The sequence below is a fragment of the Citrus sinensis genome, chromosome 3 (genome assembly GCF_022201045.2).
Source record: "Citrus sinensis cultivar Valencia sweet orange chromosome 3, DVS_A1.0, whole genome shotgun sequence".
NCBI classification, from domain to species: Eukaryota; Viridiplantae; Streptophyta; class Magnoliopsida; order Sapindales; family Rutaceae; genus Citrus; species Citrus sinensis.
This window is the reverse complement of record NC_068558.1, coordinates 45,734,629-45,753,978: the sequence shown is the minus strand read 5'-3', so window position 1 is coordinate 45,753,978 and position 19,350 is coordinate 45,734,629. Positions and strand designations below refer to the sequence as shown.

At 36.8% G+C, this 19,350-nt stretch overlaps 1 protein-coding gene across 1 annotated transcript; it reads left to right on the top strand.

Annotated features, from left to right (window-relative positions):
* Positions 1-15,631: 15,631 nt before the first annotated feature.
* LOC102628341 (endoglucanase 25-like) lies at positions 15,632-18,925 on the top strand. The gene is made up of 2 exons (XM_006480058.3): positions 15,632-16,296; positions 16,748-18,925. The coding sequence occupies exons 1-2, from the start codon at positions 15,945-15,947 to the stop codon at positions 18,226-18,228; spliced, it is 1,833 nt and encodes a 610-aa protein (XP_006480121.2). The 5' UTR covers positions 15,632-15,944; the 3' UTR covers positions 18,229-18,925.
* The last annotated feature ends 425 nt before the right edge of the window (positions 18,926-19,350 follow it).

The following is a 19,350-nucleotide window of genomic DNA, read 5'->3' as shown; positions in this document are numbered from 1 at the left end:
GTATTGTTATTGAATTTGTATTTTTTGTATTTTTTAGACTAAAAATAAAAATGGTGTTTTTCAGTTATTGTATATCAAATTTAAGTATGCATTTGGTATTATTTTCTGTATTCTATATTTTAAAAATTAAAACAGTAAATGCGTTCAATAGATACAGTTGAAAATGGTAAAAACTGATAATATGCGTTCGGTAATACATTTTTAAACCTTTAGCGACCAAAATTTGATATATTACGATGAATAGTTTTCGTCGCTAAAAATAATTTTAGCAACGAAACAGAATAAATTTTATTACTAGAACTCTTTAATTTACCAAAAGAGCATGTTTTGGCGACAGAAATAAATTTCGTCGTTAAAACTCTTTGATATGCCAAAAGTGCATATTTTGTTGACGAAAATAAATTTCATCGCTAATAATAATTTTAGCAACGAATTCATAATGTGAAGAACATGCCTACAAGGCTACAAGATGTTCTTTTTCTTATTACAGAATCAACTAAGTCAGAAGAATGTCTTGATGTTGCAATGGTGTTATTTAGTATCAATGAATTTCCTAAGCCAGTTTATAGTCCTAATCATGTTGCTTATATAGCCCATCTGACTCATCAATTCTTCTGGAGGTTGAAGATTCTGATGGAATCATCCAAAGTTATGTTGTTGGGAGTTATAATGAGTCTCAGAGAGGAAACCAAGAGATAGTATAAATATTTATAGAATTCATGTGCCTTTGGATATGATGTGACTGATTGTCCAATGCTGGGGATTTATTTAGGGTAATTGTTGCAATAGGGTGGATGCATCCTGCTGGCTTATGCTTATACACTAATATCAGAAAATCTTTCAATCCTCTCAGCACTTTCTTTTTCCACTTCCTTTTGTAGAAAATATCTCTGAATTCAAGCAATACTAAGTGTCACTATTCATGTGAGTTGACTAGTTCATTAACCCTTTTATTATTGGACATTTGGTGAAGAAATGTTATATGACAATGTTCTTCTTACACAAAAAGGTGATTATGCTTAGTAATGGGTCGGGTCGGGTTGGGTTCGGGTGTAGATAAGTCTGAGTCCAATCTTATAAATAAAATAAAGGGTCCAAATCCTTTAAAAATATAGTCCTTTGAACTTACCATATTTTTTATTTTGATATTTGAAAATTAAATATGAAGATGCTTAAAAATTTAAACCTTTACATGGAGGAATAATGGGTACATTTACTGAAATTTGGATATAAGATTAAACCAAAAAAAAAGAATAATTACATATTGTATATAAATATATAATACAAATTGACCGCGATTTTAGTGGTGTGGCTAGATGGCTGGCAGTGGCTTAGTGCCGTGGTGGTGGATGAATAGCACAACAAGATTAACACGGTGACCGTAGCACCAACTGTGGGAGTGGCGTCGTACGGTTCAAGCCTCTCTCCCCCCCCCCCCCCCCCCTATGCGTGACTGTTAATTTTAGTGGCAAGGTGGCTAGCGGTGGTGCAGCAATGTGGTGGTAGGTCATAGGTGGCCAATGTTGGTCTGAGCGTAACGCGTGAGTTCGTGACAGCGTCAGCATATGGTGATGAGTGGCCGATAGTTGCCACAGTCGCTGCCTCTCTTTCTTCTAAATCTAAGCATTTACAAAGCTAAAGTAGTAAAGCTTAAATGTTAGGTTTCTCACTGTCTGAATTGTATTTGTAAGTCAGTGGTTGCGTTTAAGTTGTAACATGTGTTTTTTTTTTTTGTTTTTTCAATTTAAGCGTTAGGGTCGGGTCAGGGTTTTTGGGTAGGGCCCAAACCCTGAGTCGAATATAATCAAGTTCTAATTTTTTAACCCCTAACTTGATCTTTAATCTTTAAAATTGGGTCAAAATCCAAAAATTTTATGCGGGGTCAGTTAGGTCAAAAATAAGGTTGGGCATTTTTGTTCAGTCAAAACCTAAAAATTTTATACGACCTTTAATCATGGTATATAACTCGATCTTTAATCTTTAAAATTGGGTCAAAACCCAAAAATTTTATGCGGGTCACTCAGACCAAAAATAAAGTTGGGCCTTTTTGCCTTCGTTAGATGATGCCTAAGCCTAAAATGGAAATTTGAGTGATCTGAATTTGCTGGTTAACTAGGCTATGCCTCCACATTTCCCACTACTGCTCTTGTTGTGTCTGCTGATATGGGATCCTGGAGAAATGAAATATTGGTTATCCCCGATTAGTTCTATTACATATGGTGCACAAATTTTTATATACAATGATTCTTCTCATAATTCATTTCCCAGGTTTTTCATCAATGAGAAATACCTCATATTCTCAAAGACTCAAATCTTATATGCAAAATTAGAGTAATGCTTCGGTACTTCAAGTTGGTTGAATATTGGCTAAGATTTGTTTTGGTTTCTCAGTTAGTACTTTTGTGTTCCTTGGTCTATGCTATACAAAAGTGGCTTATCGAATATGATGCGAAACGATTTGTTGAATGATGATACAATTTCCTTTCCTAAATCGGTTTTGACAATGTCATTTTCGTTTTCTATGCATTGTGAACAATGTTTCTCGACTGGTGAACTGTGTCCTTAGGCGACGTAGAGTGAGGAACTAAACTTGTTTATTAGAAAAAGATGGTTTTATACATCCACTGTAAATCCATCAAGCATTTTTTCCCCCTCAGGTTCCTTGATATTACACTTTATAATGCGAGAAAGTAAAAATCAAAATGCCCAGAAACCCGTGATATATATTTTGTTGGACAAGATGAAATTTCTATCATAATTGACTACAATGTGAGACAGCATAAATTAAATACAGCCTTTTAACTCTCTTTCCCTAGCTCTCAGTATCATCTGCCAAGGAAACCTTGCTCAGCCTGCTTGGTAATGTCCTGGCATTGTTGGTTGTATCTTTTCTACCGCGGCGACTGCTTGAACCATAAAGTGCTCTATGAGCAAGTGCTTTCCCGAAATTGGATTTCCTCTGCTCTCTGCTGTCTGCTGGTTGCAGTTGCTGTGTGGCATTGTCTTGATCTTGGATGGTGAGGTCTGAGATTTCATCTTTTGCTTTCTCACCGGCCATCTTATGGAAAAAGCCGATGCAAATGTGTGGCAGTTTGATGAGTGCTTAGTGTTTATACTGTACGTTTTGAACGGAAAAGATTGTTAAAGTGAAGCACAGACCTTACCTAATGAATGGTATTGGAATCGAAAGAGGATCTTGGGGCAACACCTTTTTTGGCCGAAAGAATGCTCTTCATAGAATAATTTTTTCATGGTTTTTACCAACTTACAAGTTATGTGAATCTTCGATATCAAGAAACTATAAATTGCCAAAACACTGTCGTCTCACCCAAATCACGCGTCGTGTTATTTTTTATGAAACTAATTTTATTGGACACCTTGAGTCGCTAATAATCTTATTGGTCACCTTATTGGTCCTTGTTGTTGCCCGGGATATGTAATGTACTCACCAAATTTCATCTCAGCGGAATAACTTTTAGCTACTTTTTTTTTTTTTTTTTTAATTTTTATACACCGGAAGGAGAGGGTCTCAATCTTTTATTATTATTATATTAGTTTCATGTTGCACCAAAAGACACTCAATTTGGACTAATTTAGCTCTTTTTGGTGGTTATGTCTGTTCTTTATTCTGTTCATGATAATGACCTAAAAACCGGACAATCTATGTTCAAAAGGGCAAGAGAGAAAAAAAAAAAAAACGCTCAGTTACTCATCCCATCAATAAATATCCTCTCCACCACACTTTTTCTTTCTCTTTAAATAACAAATATCGGAATTTTTCTATGATATTGTATGACTTTTACTGTGCAGAACTTTAAATTTAAGTATTTTAATCTCTATTGTTTAAATAAATAAATAATTAGTAACAAGATAACATTAAGGTTGTAGGTACATTAGTTTTTTTTTTAATTAATTGAGGCAGAGAGAAAAAAATCAATAATAATTGCTGGATATGCTTTGTTGGCATTTATATAAATTGAAAAAGAATTAACTGAATTCGGTAAAAATTTTGCTTAATTTATGTAAATTTAGTTCAAGAGAACTTGGAGAAATGTTACATGGAACAAAAGTGTTTGGAAACATTGGGAATTTGATTAAAGATCGTGATGAGAAAATTGATTTAAAAGAAAAACAATCGAGGCAAAGTGAAAAATTGAAGATGGAACTTGAATCTTCGAGTCAAGAACTGATTGATGCTCATACAAAGCAACATGAAGTCAGCAATACCGCGGGCCCCCGATCAATAAGGGTCGGGTATGGGTCCAAAAATCAAAAAAGAAAATTGGGGTCCATTTTGGGATGAGCCCATACCCAAAGAAAACCCGGATTCAGGTTTGGGGATTTTTCTGGGCCCCAAACCCGACCCGAAATAAATATTAAAAAAAAAATTAACTTATTATCTGGAACAAAAAGAATATGTTCCCTCGTTTCTTCCGCCAGCTAAACTCAGCTTGAGTGATCAATTCTTTTTGTTAGCTTTTATTGCTTGAACGGTATGCTTTTTCTTTAATTTTATACTCTCGTTCTTTTTTTTTTTCCTTTGATGGTTATGTCTTATTTTGTGTAAGTTTATGAGGGTTTTTTTTTTACTCTCTTATTTTGTTCTGTTTAGTAGCTTTACAGTATTGTATTTGTTGATGGTTTGTTTTGTGAAGCTGTATGTAAATTTGAACAAAATGGTAGTATGGGGCATGGCAACAAATGGTGATTATATCAGGCTTTGTGGGTTTTATTGTATTTGAGAGCTTAATGGCTTAGGATTGTGGGATTGTTTGTCGATAGTTTTCAAATCAAACTGCTATCTGGACTTGCAAATTTAGGAGAATATTTAGGGATTAGGTGGTAAAGGCGTGAATTCATTGGTGGGTAATTTTTCTTGTGTTTTTGTGGGTTTTCAAGTAATTTGGATCGATCTCATAAGCTAATTTGCTGATTACAAATATAGTTTGTGAACTAGTTAGGAGAATATTTGGGGATGACATTGAGGTAATTAATGGGATAATGTTGTGAGTTCTTTTAACTGAAAATTCTCTATCTTTAAGTTCTTTGAACACTGAAATGGTGTTGTTAGGTTTGGATTTCTTTGAGTTGGAAAATTTTAAATATGATTATCCACCTTTGGTTGTTGATTATTGGTCTTGGCTGTTCGTTTTATGCTCATGGAATAAGTCAGTAAGGTTGTGTTAGGGTGCTGTAATTGGAGTCAATCTTGTACTTAACTGGCATAATATTCTTGTGATATTCTCTCTTCCATTCTTGGTATGTAAATCAATTAGTTTAGGAAGGTTGATTGATTATAGGAGGTCTAGCTTGATTTGTGGAGAATACTCGAAATATAATCTTGTATATATATGTATAGGATGGAATAACAGAGCAGGGTTTTTCACACCAAAATTAGTTTGTTCATGGTATCAGAGATTTGCCATGGAGACCAAATCAGACACATCAAAGGTGAGTGATGAACATGTGAAAAATCAGATTTCACCATATTACCTCTCGGCAAGTGATAATCCTGGGAATATTATCACACAAGTTCAACTAAAGGGAGACAATTACGATGAATGGGCACGAGCGATAAGAACGGCGCTACGAGCCAAAAAGAAATTCGGCTTTGTTGACGGAAGCATGAAAGAACCTGCGAAGGAACCTGAGCTAGACGATTGGTGGACAGTCAATTCCATGATAGTGTCATGGATCTTGAACACAATCGAACCGACCTTGCGCTCCACCATAACCCACATGGAAGTGGCGAAGAAGTTATGGGATGATATAAAAGAGCGGTTCTCGGTTGGAAACGGACCACGTGTTCATCAACTCAAATCTGAACTGGCTGAATGTAAGCAACGAGGAATGACCATCTTGAGTTATTATGGCAAGCTGAAACTAATTTGGGAGGAATTGGCAAATTATGAACAATATCCGATATGTAGCTGTGGAGGATGTACATGTGAATTGGAAGCCAAGCTTAACAAGAAACGTGAAGAAGAGAGGCTTCATCAGTTTTTAATGGGCCTGGACGATACAATATATGGGTCCGTTCATTCTAATATTTTAAGCACCGATCCCCTACCGCCATTAAACAGAGCATATTCCTTGGTTGTTCAAGAGGAGAGGGTGCAGACCATAACTCGGGGAAAGGAAGGACGTGGAGAACCAGTAGCATTTGCTGTTCAAGGAGGAGTGAAAGGGCAAATAGAGATCAGAGAAAAATCTAGTGTAATCTGTAAACACTGCAGAAAAACAGGGCATGATGCGGATTCGTGCTTCCAATTGATTGGGTATCCAGAATGGTGGGGAGATCGATCACGGACTGGTGGGCGTGGAGCAGGTCGTGGTCAAGGTGGACAACGTCAGGGCATAGCACAAGGAGGAAAAGGGAGAGGAAGTCAGATTAAAGCCAATGCAGCCCACGTGACAAGTGAAGGAAGTGGCATACAGGGCCATGTCTTAGATGCAGATAAAACTGGACTCAAGGGGCTGAGTAACGAGCAATGGAGTATGCTTCTTAATCTTTTGAACGCACAGACGGAAAAGAATCAAGAAAAACTAAATGGTAAGTATAATATGAGAGCTTGGATAATTGATACCGGAGCCTCTCATCATATGACAGGGAGCCTCAAATTGCTATGTGACGTGAAGACTGTAATCGCATGCCCAGTTGGTCTACCAGATGGGAAAGAAGTAATGGCAGAGAAGAAAGGGAACATTGTCCTTGATGGACGTCTAAAATTAACCAATGTGTTATATGTGCCTAGTTTGAATTGTAATCTGATTTTAGTGTCGCAATTGGTCGAAGAATCAAATTGTATTGTCCAGTTCACTAATAAATTTTGTGTTATACAGGACCGCACTTCGAGGATGCTGATTGGTGCGGGTGAACAACGCGGGGGGCTCTACTACTTCCGAGAAATTGAATCTACAAGAGCATTGCAGACTGTTGCAAAAGGGACAGTTGATCTTTGGCATCAGAGGTTGGGCCACCCTTCTGAAAAAGTTATTAAATTGTTGCTAATGGTTGATACTACGAAAAACAAGGCATATCCCAAGAATTGTGATGTTTGTTTACGTGCAAAACAATGTCGTAATGAATTTATTTATAGTAATAATAAAGCTTCTGCTGTTCTGGAAATGATTCATTGTGATTTATGGGGTCCATATAGGACGCCAACTTTTTGTGGTGCTTATTATTTTCTGACTATTGTGGATGATTTTTCGAGAGGATTGTGGGTTTATTTGGTAAATAACAAATCAGATGTGGGACGAATCATTTGCAATTTCTTGGTTATGGTGGAAAGACAATTTAATGCTTTTGTGAAAATAGTTCGTAGCGATAATGGCACTGAGTTCACTTGCTTAGATGGATTTTTTGCTACCCGTGGGATAATTCATCAAACCTCATGTGTCGGAACACCCCAACAGAATGGAAGAGTTGAACGGAAACATCGTCATATTCTTAATATTGCTAGAGCACTTCGTTTCCAGGCAAACTTGCCACTTGAGTTTTGGGGAGAGTGTATATTGACAGCAAGTTATTTGATAAATAGAACTCCAACTCTTATTTTAGAAGGAAAGACACCGTATGAAGTTTTATTTGGGAAGACACCTTCATATGACAATTTGCGAGTGTTTGGTTGTTTGGCTTACGCTCATAACTGTGGGAATAGAGGAGACAAATTCGATAGTCGAAGCCGAAAATGTATCTTTGTTGGTACCCTTTTGGGAAAAAAGGGTGGACCATGTATGACCTGGAGACAAAAGAGTTTTTTGTCTCTCGGGATGTGGTATTTATAGAGCATGAGTTTCCTTATATGAAGAATGTAATTTGTGATGAAGAAACAAGGAATATGACGGGATCTAATGATGTTTTTGTAGACGATGTAGAATGTAGAGCATATGCAGGTGAGCAACCTGTTAGGGAGGAAAATATCATAAATGGACAAATAGAGGAAACAAGGGAGGAGCCTGTTGATGGTGTGGCTCCTGAGGCAAGGGGGGTTGCTGGTACAGAACCACAATTGGGACGAGGACATCGACAACGCCAATTGTCTACAAGGCTGAAGGACTATGTGATCCACACCACACAGGTGTTGCACCCCTCTATTCGGCCCCCTGCATGTTCACTTGGCCATATGCAATCCTCAGGTAGCCTCTATCCCATAGCACGTTATGTGAACTGTGATAAATTTTCTTTGCGACATTGTGCTTTCTTGGCAGCCATAACTGCAGGTGTTGAACCCAACTCATTTGTTGAGGCAGTCAAAAATAAGAAATGGAGGGAAGCAATGCAACAGGAGATACATGCATTAGAAAATAATGGCACATGGATAATTGAACCATTGCCAGTTGGGAAACGAGCTATTGGGTGTAAATGGGTGTTTAAGATCAAGTATCAAGCTGATGGGACGGTTGAACGTTACAAGGCTCGTTTGGTGATACTTGGCAACAAGCAAGTTGAGGGAATTGATTATAAGGAGACGTTTGCACCCCGTGGCCAAATTGGTGACTGTTCGAACCTTCCTCGCAGTAGCTGCAGCTCGAAAATGGGAACTTCATCAAATGGATGTACATAATGCTTTCTTACATGGTGATTTGAATGAAGAGGTGTACATGCGTATGCCTCCTGGCTTTCATTCTCAGCAACGAGGAATGGTGTGTCGCTTACGAAAGTCATTATATGGTCTTAGACAAGCTCCTCGATGTTTGTTCGCTAAGTTAGCTGCTGCGCTGAAAAATTATGGCTTTTCACAATCATATTCCGACTACTCTCTCTTTACTCTTCGTCAGCATGAGCGGCAGATTCATGTTCTTGTCTACGTTGATGATATCATTGTAACGGGAAATGATCATGCTGCTATTCAGAACTTTAAAACATACTTGAGTGATTGTTTTCATATGAAGGATTTGGGGGTGCTGAAATATTTTCTTGGGATTGAGGTGGCTCGAGGTCCAGATGGGATTTTTCTCTGTCAACGCAAATATGCTTTAGACATCATTACTGAAACTGGTTTGCTCGGGGCAAAACCTGTTTCCTTTCCATTAGAGCAAAATCACAATCTCGCTTTGACAGATGGACCTTTTCTTGATGATCCTGAGCGCTACCGGCGTCTGGTGGGTAGGTTGATTTATCTTTCAGCAACTCGTCCGGAATTGTCCTATGCTGTGCATGTGTTGGCTCAATTCATGCAACAGCCACGAGAAGCTCATTGGGATGCCGCATTACGGGTTGTACGGTATTTAAAAGGAAATCCTGGGCAAGGTATTCTGTTAAGGACTGATTGTGACTTGACCTTGTATGGTTGGTGTGACTCAGATTGGGCGAGCTGTCCGTTGACACGTCGGTCTTTGACTGGATGGCTTGTTATGCTTGGTCATTCTCCTATCTCCTGGAAGACTAAGAAACAACACACTGTCTCCCGGTCATCAGCAGAAGCGGAGTATCGTTCTATGGCTACCACTACATGTGAGTTAAAGTGGCTGAAAGGATTGTTAATGTCGTTGGGTGTGCATCATACCACTCCAATGAGACTTTATTGTGATAGTCATGCAGCCTTGCATCTTGCTGCCAATCCCGTGTTCCATGAGCGAACAAAGCACATAGAAGTTGATTGTCATTTTGTTCGCGATGAGATTCAAAATGATTCCATTCGCCCATCCTATGTTCCTACTCAATCTCAATTGGCCGACATCTTCACTAAAGCATTGGGTGGTCGACACTTTGATTCATTTCTTCGCAAGTTGGGCATACGAAACTTGCATGCTCCAACTTGAGGGGGGGTGTTAGGGTGCTGTAAAATCTTGTACTTAACTAGCATAATATTCTTGTGATATTCTCTCTTCCATTCTTGGTATGTAAATCAATTAGTTTAGGAAGGTTGATTGATTATAGGAGGTCTAGCTTGATTTGTGGAGAATACTCGAAATATAATCTTGTATATATATGTATAGGATGGAATAACAGAGCAGGGTTTTTCACACCAAAATCAGTTTGTTCAGGTTGCGTGCAGACTTCTGTGGCTTTTACAAGTCTTGTTGTTGCGGCTGTCCCAACACTTTATGTAAGTGTGGTATATTATATGAACTCTGCATGAAATGGTACTTGATTCATCTTTTTTGTAGTCTCTTCTATTTTCATGTGTATTGCTCAATTTAATTTGGAAATGATTGTGCCACGGGTTTTATAGTGTTGTATAATATCAATGACACTAATAGATCCATGTGCCTCTCACCTGAATTGAATCTTTCAGGCTTTCACCTGGTATAAGCTTCAATCATGTATTACAGATTGGTTGGAATAGGAAGGTTAGTTAGTGATAATTGCTCAGATTCCTGCTGGTTGGTCAAGTATTTGTTAAGTTGAAATTGTTAAAATATGTTTTTATTTTCTTTGTTTATCTTGTTGTAGGTCTATGAAGAATCTATGGTGATGGTTATTATAAAGCAATTGCAAGTTTATGATGAAGACTTAGCATTATTTTGATTTTCCTTGTAAAATTTGATCATGTATAGTTATGTTGAAGGCTTAGAATTATTATGTTTTCATTTATTTGGAGGTTGTTAAAAGTTTAATTATTTATAACTTTATTTTTAAACTTATATAATTTTTTTTTTAAAAAGGACAAAAATATTAAAGAATTCTTAATTTTTTTAAAAATAAAATGGGGATCGGGCTCTCGTATTAATCCCTGCTCAATTCGGGGATTTTCAACCCGAACTATCCCCAATTAAAAAACATTTCGTGTATGGGGCAGTTTCGGGGATTGGTTCTAAATCGGATTTGGGTTTGGGGATCACAATTCCCTCAAACCCACCCAATTGCCATCACTACTCGAAGATAAGCTGAAGTCCTCCATAATTGGAAAGTGAAACTATCTTTAAAATAAGGGAAATTATCAGTCATACACCCTTAACTGACACCAGTATCAAATGTGCTACAACATTTTTCGCTTATATTACTCGTATACCTTAAGTTGACAAAAGAGTTCTAGTGTCCATCTTTCCGTTTACTACCGTTAAGAACTTAACAGAATTTGAGCAAAATGACTATTTTATCCTTTAAACTCAAAATGAGGTAAAAAAATAAATTTACTTTGAAAATTAATGTAAATTTTCAATACACAAATTTTTTTTTTATTTTGTTATTAACAATACATTTTTTTATTAAAAAAATATGAATTATTAATCGTACTTATTATTAACAATTATCCATAAAAAATATTCATCTTATACCACAAAAAATTATTAACAACATATTATTTATAATTATACATATTATACCATAAAAAATTCAAGTTTGAGCTTAGAGGAGTAGATCTTCAATAATTTAGGTTAAATTTTGGAGAAATAAATTTGGTTGTAAAGTAGCTTTATTTTTTAGTAATTATTAACAATTATCCGATAAATGGGATGATATGTCATTTTTATCAAAATATATCATATGACATGTCGTTTTTTATTAGGTAAATGAGATGACATGTCGTTTTTTAAAAAGACTAGATTACTCTTATGATGTCAGCGCTCGCAAACGGCAGTTAACGGATTGGTGGACGGTAGAAGTATTTTGTCAACTTGGGGTATACGAGTGATACACTTGAAAAGTGTTGTAGCACATTTGATACTAGTGTCATTTAAGGATATATAGCTGATAATTTCCCTTAAAATAAAAGAACGCGAGAGATTAAAATCCAAAAATAAGTTCAATGATATAAGAAAAGAGATTGTATTCCAACATAATTCTTCTTTTTTTTAATTTAAAATTATTTTTTTGACTGATTTGTCAACTGGTTACAATATTCTTAAATCCCTAGTTGCATGCAAATAAAGAGCTAACGGCTCTTATTTCTTATTTAAATTTTGGAGAAATAAATTCGGTTGTAAAGTAGCTTTATTTTTTAGTAATTATTAACAATTATCCGATAAATGGGATGATATGTAATTTTTATCAAAATATATCATATGACATGTCGTTTTTTATTAGGTAAATGAGATGACATGTCGTTTTTAAAAAAGACTAGATTACCCTTATGATGTCAGCGCTCGCAAACGGCAGTTAACGGATTGGTGGACGGTAGAAGTGTTTTGTCAACTTGGGGTATACGAGTGATACACTTGAAAAGTGTTGTAGCACATTTGATACTGGTGTCATTTAAGGATATATAGCTGATAATTTCCCTTAAAATAAAAGAACGCGAGAGATTAAAATCCAAAAATAAGTTCAATGATATAAGAAAAGAGATTGTATTCCAACATAATTCTTTTTTTTTTTAAATTTAAAATTATTTTTTTGACTGATTTGTCAACTGGTTACAATATTCTTAAATCTCTAGTTGCATGCAAATAAAGAGCTAACGACTCTTATTTCTTATTTGGCTGGAGCATAAAACCTATCGCAACTACTTCATAAATGCAGCGATTAGAAAGCCTTAAGTGCGTAATTACTACCAACCTCGGCCAGTGTCATGTGCACAAATAGGCTAATAGTTTTGAATCTAATTTCTTTGCAATCAGACCTGTTTGAAAAATATGCAATACTGTATAAATATTGAAATTCATTTATTATTTCATTCGACCTTTATATATATAATTGAATTAGAGTCTCCAATTTTTAGACAAAGGGTTCAGCTATGTTGAAATTGATTTATGATGGAATACTATTGATGACCATATGATCATAAAAATAAATATTAAATTTTGTCCTTACTGCCGTAATCTTACGGTAAATTCGTCAGTGCTCTATAGTTGAGAAGTCACTGCTTCAAACAAATAGGTGTGAGGAAATAATATTTTACTGAATGAGAATTCTATTCAAAGTAAGTCAAGAGTTATTAGGTTTTTATTTTTTTTTTGGTGTATTAAATCATCTGGTATCCGAATACCACATTGGGTCTCGACTAATTCAGATTCGAGTCAGGTAGGACCACTAGGGCGGTAAAACTCTCCCAACAAGTATTTAACGCAGCTGCATTCCCAAGCCTCGAACCGATAACCTTAGTTAAGGTAGAACAATCTTATACCAGTTGATCTACGCGCTTGTTAATAGTTATTAGGTTTTTATGATCATATTATATCTCTAGGGAAATTTACACTAATAACCATTAAAGTTTTAATTTTTTCCATCTTAACCCCCCAAACAAATTTCTATCAACATTAGCCATAAAACAACCTTTGAGACCAAAATACCCCTCTCCCTCATCTCTCCCCCAACACTCCCTTTCACTCATCTCTCCCAAACCGAACCGAACTTCCATCATCAGCGGCAACATCAGCCCTCGTCGACGGCGGCTCCATCTCTCATCGGCGTCCGATCTACGATCTACAACCTTCAACAAAACCTAGGTTAGCCATTTTTCTTATTTTCATTAATTTCAAATGAAATTTTAGAATAATAATGGTTGTAGTTTGAGAATAATGGTGGTGGTGGTGGTGTTTGTGGTGGTTGGTGGTGTTTTGGGAGTATTGTTTTTGGATTTTTGAGTGCTGTGGATTTTTGAGTGTTGTGGGGAGGGGGGGCAGCGCGCGCATGCGCGCCCCGCTGTCGCACCAAATCGGTGCGATAGCAAGCCTCTCGCACCCTATATTCTTTATGTTTTTGCATCCAGTTTTTCCAAAATTTGAATTTGTTCATGTTACCAAAGGCTAATAGGCTATGTCAAAAGTAGTATATTTTTACTCTTTTTATTATCACGATGATTCAATGCCTGTTTAATTTCAGGGTGCTTATCAGCATCATAAAGAAATCAAGGCTGCACAGGGTATTAAGATCACCGCTTAGGTAATTGTTAAAGTACAGAGCAGAGCTGTTAACATCAATTTTAGTTTTGCAACTCCATGAAGTGGCAAATTATTCTGCTTTCAAAGAGTCAAAAGAATTTTTTGTTTCATAGAGATTTTATATCATAATGCAGGGCCTCCAGGATGCTATTGCAGGCACGAGTCTGTATGTGGTTAGTCCCAATGATGACTTCGATGACGTCAAGAAAGCAGCTATAGAAGAGATGAAATCTGTCACAAAAGCTGCTTCGGAAGGTATGAAATCAGTCATGAGCAAGGTTGACAAAACTTGTAGGGGAGTTTGTATTCAAGCATCTACCTGGGGCTCATTGGAAGCACTGCTGGCATTTTTCATATCCTCAAAAATGAGCATTCCTGTTAGGGATAAGCATAGGTCCTGTGCATAAGAAGGATGTAGTAACGGCCAGCATAATGCTTGACAAAAAAAAGGAGTATGCGGCTATCTTGGCATTTGATGTTAAAGTGACATCGGAGGCTCAGGAACTTGCAAATAAACTGGGAGTGAAGATTGCTGCTTAAAGCCTATTATAAGGTAAAATAATTTGAACTTTGCTACTTTTTTCATTTATTTTAACAGGGTAAATGTCAGTAATATTGGTCTGCTTACGGTTGCTTCAAATTTTCAGGATGATATGTCTCGTAAAGACTGGAACTTGGTTAAGGTGCTGAAGAAAATTTTTAAGATACCATAAAGTGATGAATATTGTTCTATGAACGATTGGGCAGTTGAGTACTGCTCTTGGAATAATGCAGTCAATCTTTCTTTCATGCTAAGTTTTGTTAATAATTTTTTCATAGATACTTTGAGATAATCGATAACATGAATCTTTTAATTTCTTCGGATACTGATTCCAAATTCTGGGATTTTCTTGATCTTTCATTTGTTAGAAATTGGTGCCTGAAGCCTGAAGCCAAACAAACATATCGGCAGTTTTAAACAGCGACAAGTACCTTGGACAGCCAATGATTCATTTAAAATAAATTTAAGAAAGAAAAAAAGAGAGAACAGTAACATATGACATCTCAAATACGGCCAAAGGTTCAAGCTACAAAATGTGCCAAGCCATGTTGTTGAGCAAGCGTGCCTTTGGAACTTCCATCTTCATCAACTCTATTTTCTTCCAGCAAAACAATAACCAAGCAAATGCGATTAATCCTTATTAAAGCAATAATTAATTCTAAAGTGCATGAGAACGGTAAGCAATTAGTGAGGGAGGACATGTTATCATCAACCAAACCGGCCACTTTGGTTTTGCAATGTATTATCTCTCTCTATTTTTAGTGGGGTTCACTGTAACTCACAAATGCTTTATCGGATAAAACTTGGTGCGACAGGCTGCCTGTCGCACCAAGTTTTAATGCGACAAGCAGCCTATCGCCAGATTCACCCACGACTCAGTTCACTGAAACTCTCGAGCAAGTTCAAAAAATAACTCATACCACTAAGTGATGCCGATTAGTGTTGGATCCAGATAGATTATAATCAGATTTCACTTTTATCGTTGTCTTTTGCCGTCGCCGTTGGTTGATGATTAACGAGTGGAAAGCTGCCTTTGGTTTGACGATATGGGAGAAAGAAAGTTGCTTTTGGTCTGTGAAGAAGGGTAATTTGGGGAGAAAAGTGTGTGTTTGACTAATGTTGATAGAAAAAAATTGAGAGAGTTAATTGTGAAAATAACAAAACTTTTATGGTTATTTTTGTAAATTTCCCCTATCTCTACTTAATGTTATAATCTAACGGTAATCGTCAGTGCCCTGTGCGGAAGTAACCACTGCCCAGACAAATAGGTATATAAGGAAATAGTATTTAATTGAATGAGAATTCTATTCAAAGCAAGTCAAGAGTTGTTGGGTTTTGGACTGTAGTCTCCATCTCCTCAAGAAGCCGAATGGACAGAAAAATCGATTTTCAAATCCTAGATATAATCAAGGTAAGTTAAAAATAATTTTGACAACTAGAAATGATCCAGGTAAGTAAATAATTCCCCATATATGCAGCAATGCGCGTGAAAATGAGAGGAAAAAAAAGTTAATATTTATTATATATTTTCAAGAAAATAAATAAGGAAAATTGAGACGACTGAGGGTGAGGAAGGCTGCCTAGAAAGAAAAGCGAATTAAAGAAAGTGATCGAGAAACAAAATAAATAAAAAAGAATGGCAGAGAGAAACAATATGTGGGGAGGTTCGTTTGAAATAAGGGCAGCGGAAGATGAAGATGGGGAGTGCAACAACGATGGGGCAGCATCGACTGCGTTGGAGGAGGAGGTGAAGCAGAGCTGGTTGTTGAGGCCAGATATTGAGAGAGAAAGGACAAGGAAGAAGAAGAAGAAGAAGTTTATTATAAACAGCATGATGGTTAGGACTCTGGCCGTTTTGGCTGCTGTTGTTATTATTATTCTCATTGTTGTCGTCACCTGTCGCCGCCGCCGCCACCATCCGATTCCCGGCCCCGACAACTATACTCTTGCCCTTCCATTGTCTCTCATGTTCTTCGATGCCCAACGATGTACGTCCCTTTTTCTTCACGCTTCGTTTTATTTATTAATTTGCATCAACAAGCTAACTAATTCTTATTATCTAATTCCTCGCTGTCTGCCTCTAATCTGTATGGTTTGTCTATCCTAATTACAGGTTACAAATGTTAATTGTACGTTACATCATACCATTTTATTAGAGAATTGTGTTCCCGCGTCTTAAATTTCCAAGGTCCTTAACATTTTATGAATCCACAGTTTCATTTCTGTATACTTGGATTAAATCTTCATTTTGAAGTAACACTAAGATTATTAATTTGTAATAGTCTAGTATGGAACCAACCATGCCGAGATATAAAATATATTATAGAGCCTAAATCTATGGCGTCTGATCATCGCCCCAAAAAATTATAATAATTTATGTCTTCGTGCTAGTTTGGCTGAGTCTCATTGTCCTTATTGTTGTGTTTATTATATATGTAGCCGGAAGACTCCAAAGGAATATTTATAATAATGTTTCATGGAGAGGGAACTCCTGCTTGCAGGATGGCCAGAAGACGTTTATTAACAATCTCGTAGGTGGCTATTACGATGCTGGTGATGCAATCAAGTTAAGCTTCCCCACATCTTTTGCCATGACGATGTTAAGTTGGAGTGCTCTTGAATATAGCACAAAATATGAAGCCAATGGGGAGCTCGACCATGTCAAAGATATCATCAAATGGGGCACAGATTACCTCCTCAAGACCTTTAACTCCTCTGCTGATTCAATTAACATGATTGCCTCACAAGTTGGGGGAGGTGATCCTTCTTCTAAGGACACGGATCCTCATGATCTAAATTGTTGGATGCGTCCCGAGGACATTGACAACAATGATCCTCGGCCTGTATATAAATGCTACAATTGCCCAGCCCTGGCAGCAGAAATGGCCGCTGCATTAGCCGCTGCATCAATTGTTTTCAAAGATAATCAGGACTACTCAATTAAACTAGTCCATGGAGCTAAAATTCTCTTTCAATTTGCTACAAAAAGACAAGGCGGAGACTATGCTGGCAAGCCAGACGCACCTTCCGTTTACTACAACTCCACCGGCTTCTGGGATGAGTTTGTTTGGGCTGGAGCTTGGCTATATTGTGCAACTGGGGATTCTTCCTATCTTCAGCTTGTTACCACACCCGCCCTTGCCAAACATGCTGATGCTTTCTGGGGAGGCCCTCATCACAGCGTACTTAGCTGGAACAGCAAGTATGTTGGAGCTCAGCTGCTTCTAACCCGCATGAGATTGTTTCTGAGATACGGGTATCCATATGAAGAGATGTTACGAACATTTCAGAACCAAGTAGAAGAAACAGTGTGCTCATACCTACCGAATTTCCTAAGCTTCAAGAGAACCAATGGAGGCTTGATCCAATTAAACCATGCCAGGCCCCAGCCTCTACAATACATCGTAAATGCAGTTTTTTTTACTACCCTTTACATGGATTATCTTGAAGCTTCAGAGATACCTGGATGCTTTTGTGGACCTCAATTTTATACAAGGACGGCTTTCCGCAGTTTTGCCAAGACTCAGATGGATTACATACTTGGCAAGAACCCTCAGAATATGAGTTACATTGTAGGATTTGGTACTCGTTTCCCACAGCATGTACTCCACAGAGGAGCATCCATTCCGAAAAACAACATCAAATATAATTGCCAAGGAGGACGGAAATGGAGAGACAGCGCAAAGCCGAATCCAAATGTAATTATTGGAGCCATGGTTGGTGGCCCTGATCAGAATGATGGTTTCCTGGATAGTCGGTCCAACTACAATTACACAGAGCCAACAATAGCAGGAAATGCAGGGCTGGTAGCGGCACTTGTGGCTTTGTCAGGTGAAAAAACTGCACAGATTGATAGGAACACACTATTTTATGCAATTCCTCCCCCGCTTACACCCCAACCTCCACAGCCTGCAACCTAGAAACCTTGAAATTTTATCCAAGTCCTTAGTTCTAGTTGTGGTTAGATAAACATGCGGCAAAACAGAGAAAAGAAAGGAACTTATGCAGCTTGGTGATCGGATTTTCTTTTTAATACAAATAATGCAAGCAAAATTCTTCCTCAATAAAATTTTATTAACTCGATTTTAAATCCCACAATTATCAGCTACCCTTTCTATCAAATCAATTTAAGCTTGAGATGCCATGAACCGAAGAAGCACTGCTTTATGTTTTATAGAGCTATCCGTTGCATCTTGTGAATTAAATATTACTGAAAGTCTAAAATCTTGTATTATAAATTTAAATGATTCGAGATAAAGCTTATTGAATAAATTTCAATTTAACAACTTGATATCAAAAAAATAGCAAACGATACTGCCGCCGAGGCCTTCGTTTCACGGTTTCATGTCCAATTCTCCATGGCTCTTTCTCCTCTCTGGCTCTGCTATGGTAATATATTATTTGACTAGAGAAACGAAACGGTGTCGCCTCTGCCTTCATTTTTCTATGGATCTTGCCGGGCCCAATGTCTCGCAGTGTCACGCTGCATTTCAGAACATCCCTGCCCGATCTTAATGATTAGGAATTTTAGATACAAACATAAATAGAAAATTCTAGAGAGGGAAATATCACACAATCTTGATTTGTTCCCGAAATTGGCTGGGCAGCAAAGCCGTGAGTGTTTTCAAGAGTTATTGAATATGTGATGAAGTTAACCCTCTATTGTGATATTTAAAAAATCTAGAATATTTAATAAGTAGAAAAATAAAATAAAATCCTTAATTATCATTTCTCAAATTGCTACCCTTTTCTTTTGCATTGTCTAAACTTAAGTTTTTGTTTCTTTTTTTCCTTAATAAGTTTGATTACGGTAATCATTGCCTTTTTAAGTCTTGTTTGACAATATTTAAAATCATTTCACACATGTGTGAGCATGATTTAAAATCAATAATTATTTTTTATATTATTTTATATTTTCATTTAACTAATAAAATTATGTTGCATAAATTCATACAAAATAAATTTATAAAAAAATTTATAACTCTATCATCACTTCTGATATCCACATTTAATAATTATATATACATGAATGAAATAGTTAA

Excerpts from the sequence above, each read along its gene's own strand:
- LOC102628341 (XM_006480058.3), top strand. The coding sequence starts at position 15,945 with ATGGCAGAGAGAAACAATATGTGGGGAGGTTCGTTTGAAATAAGGGCA. Across the intron at positions 16,297-16,747 it reads GTTCTTCGATGCCCAACGAT|CCGGAAGACTCCAAAGGAAT; the intron begins GTACGTCCCTTT and ends TTATATATGTAG.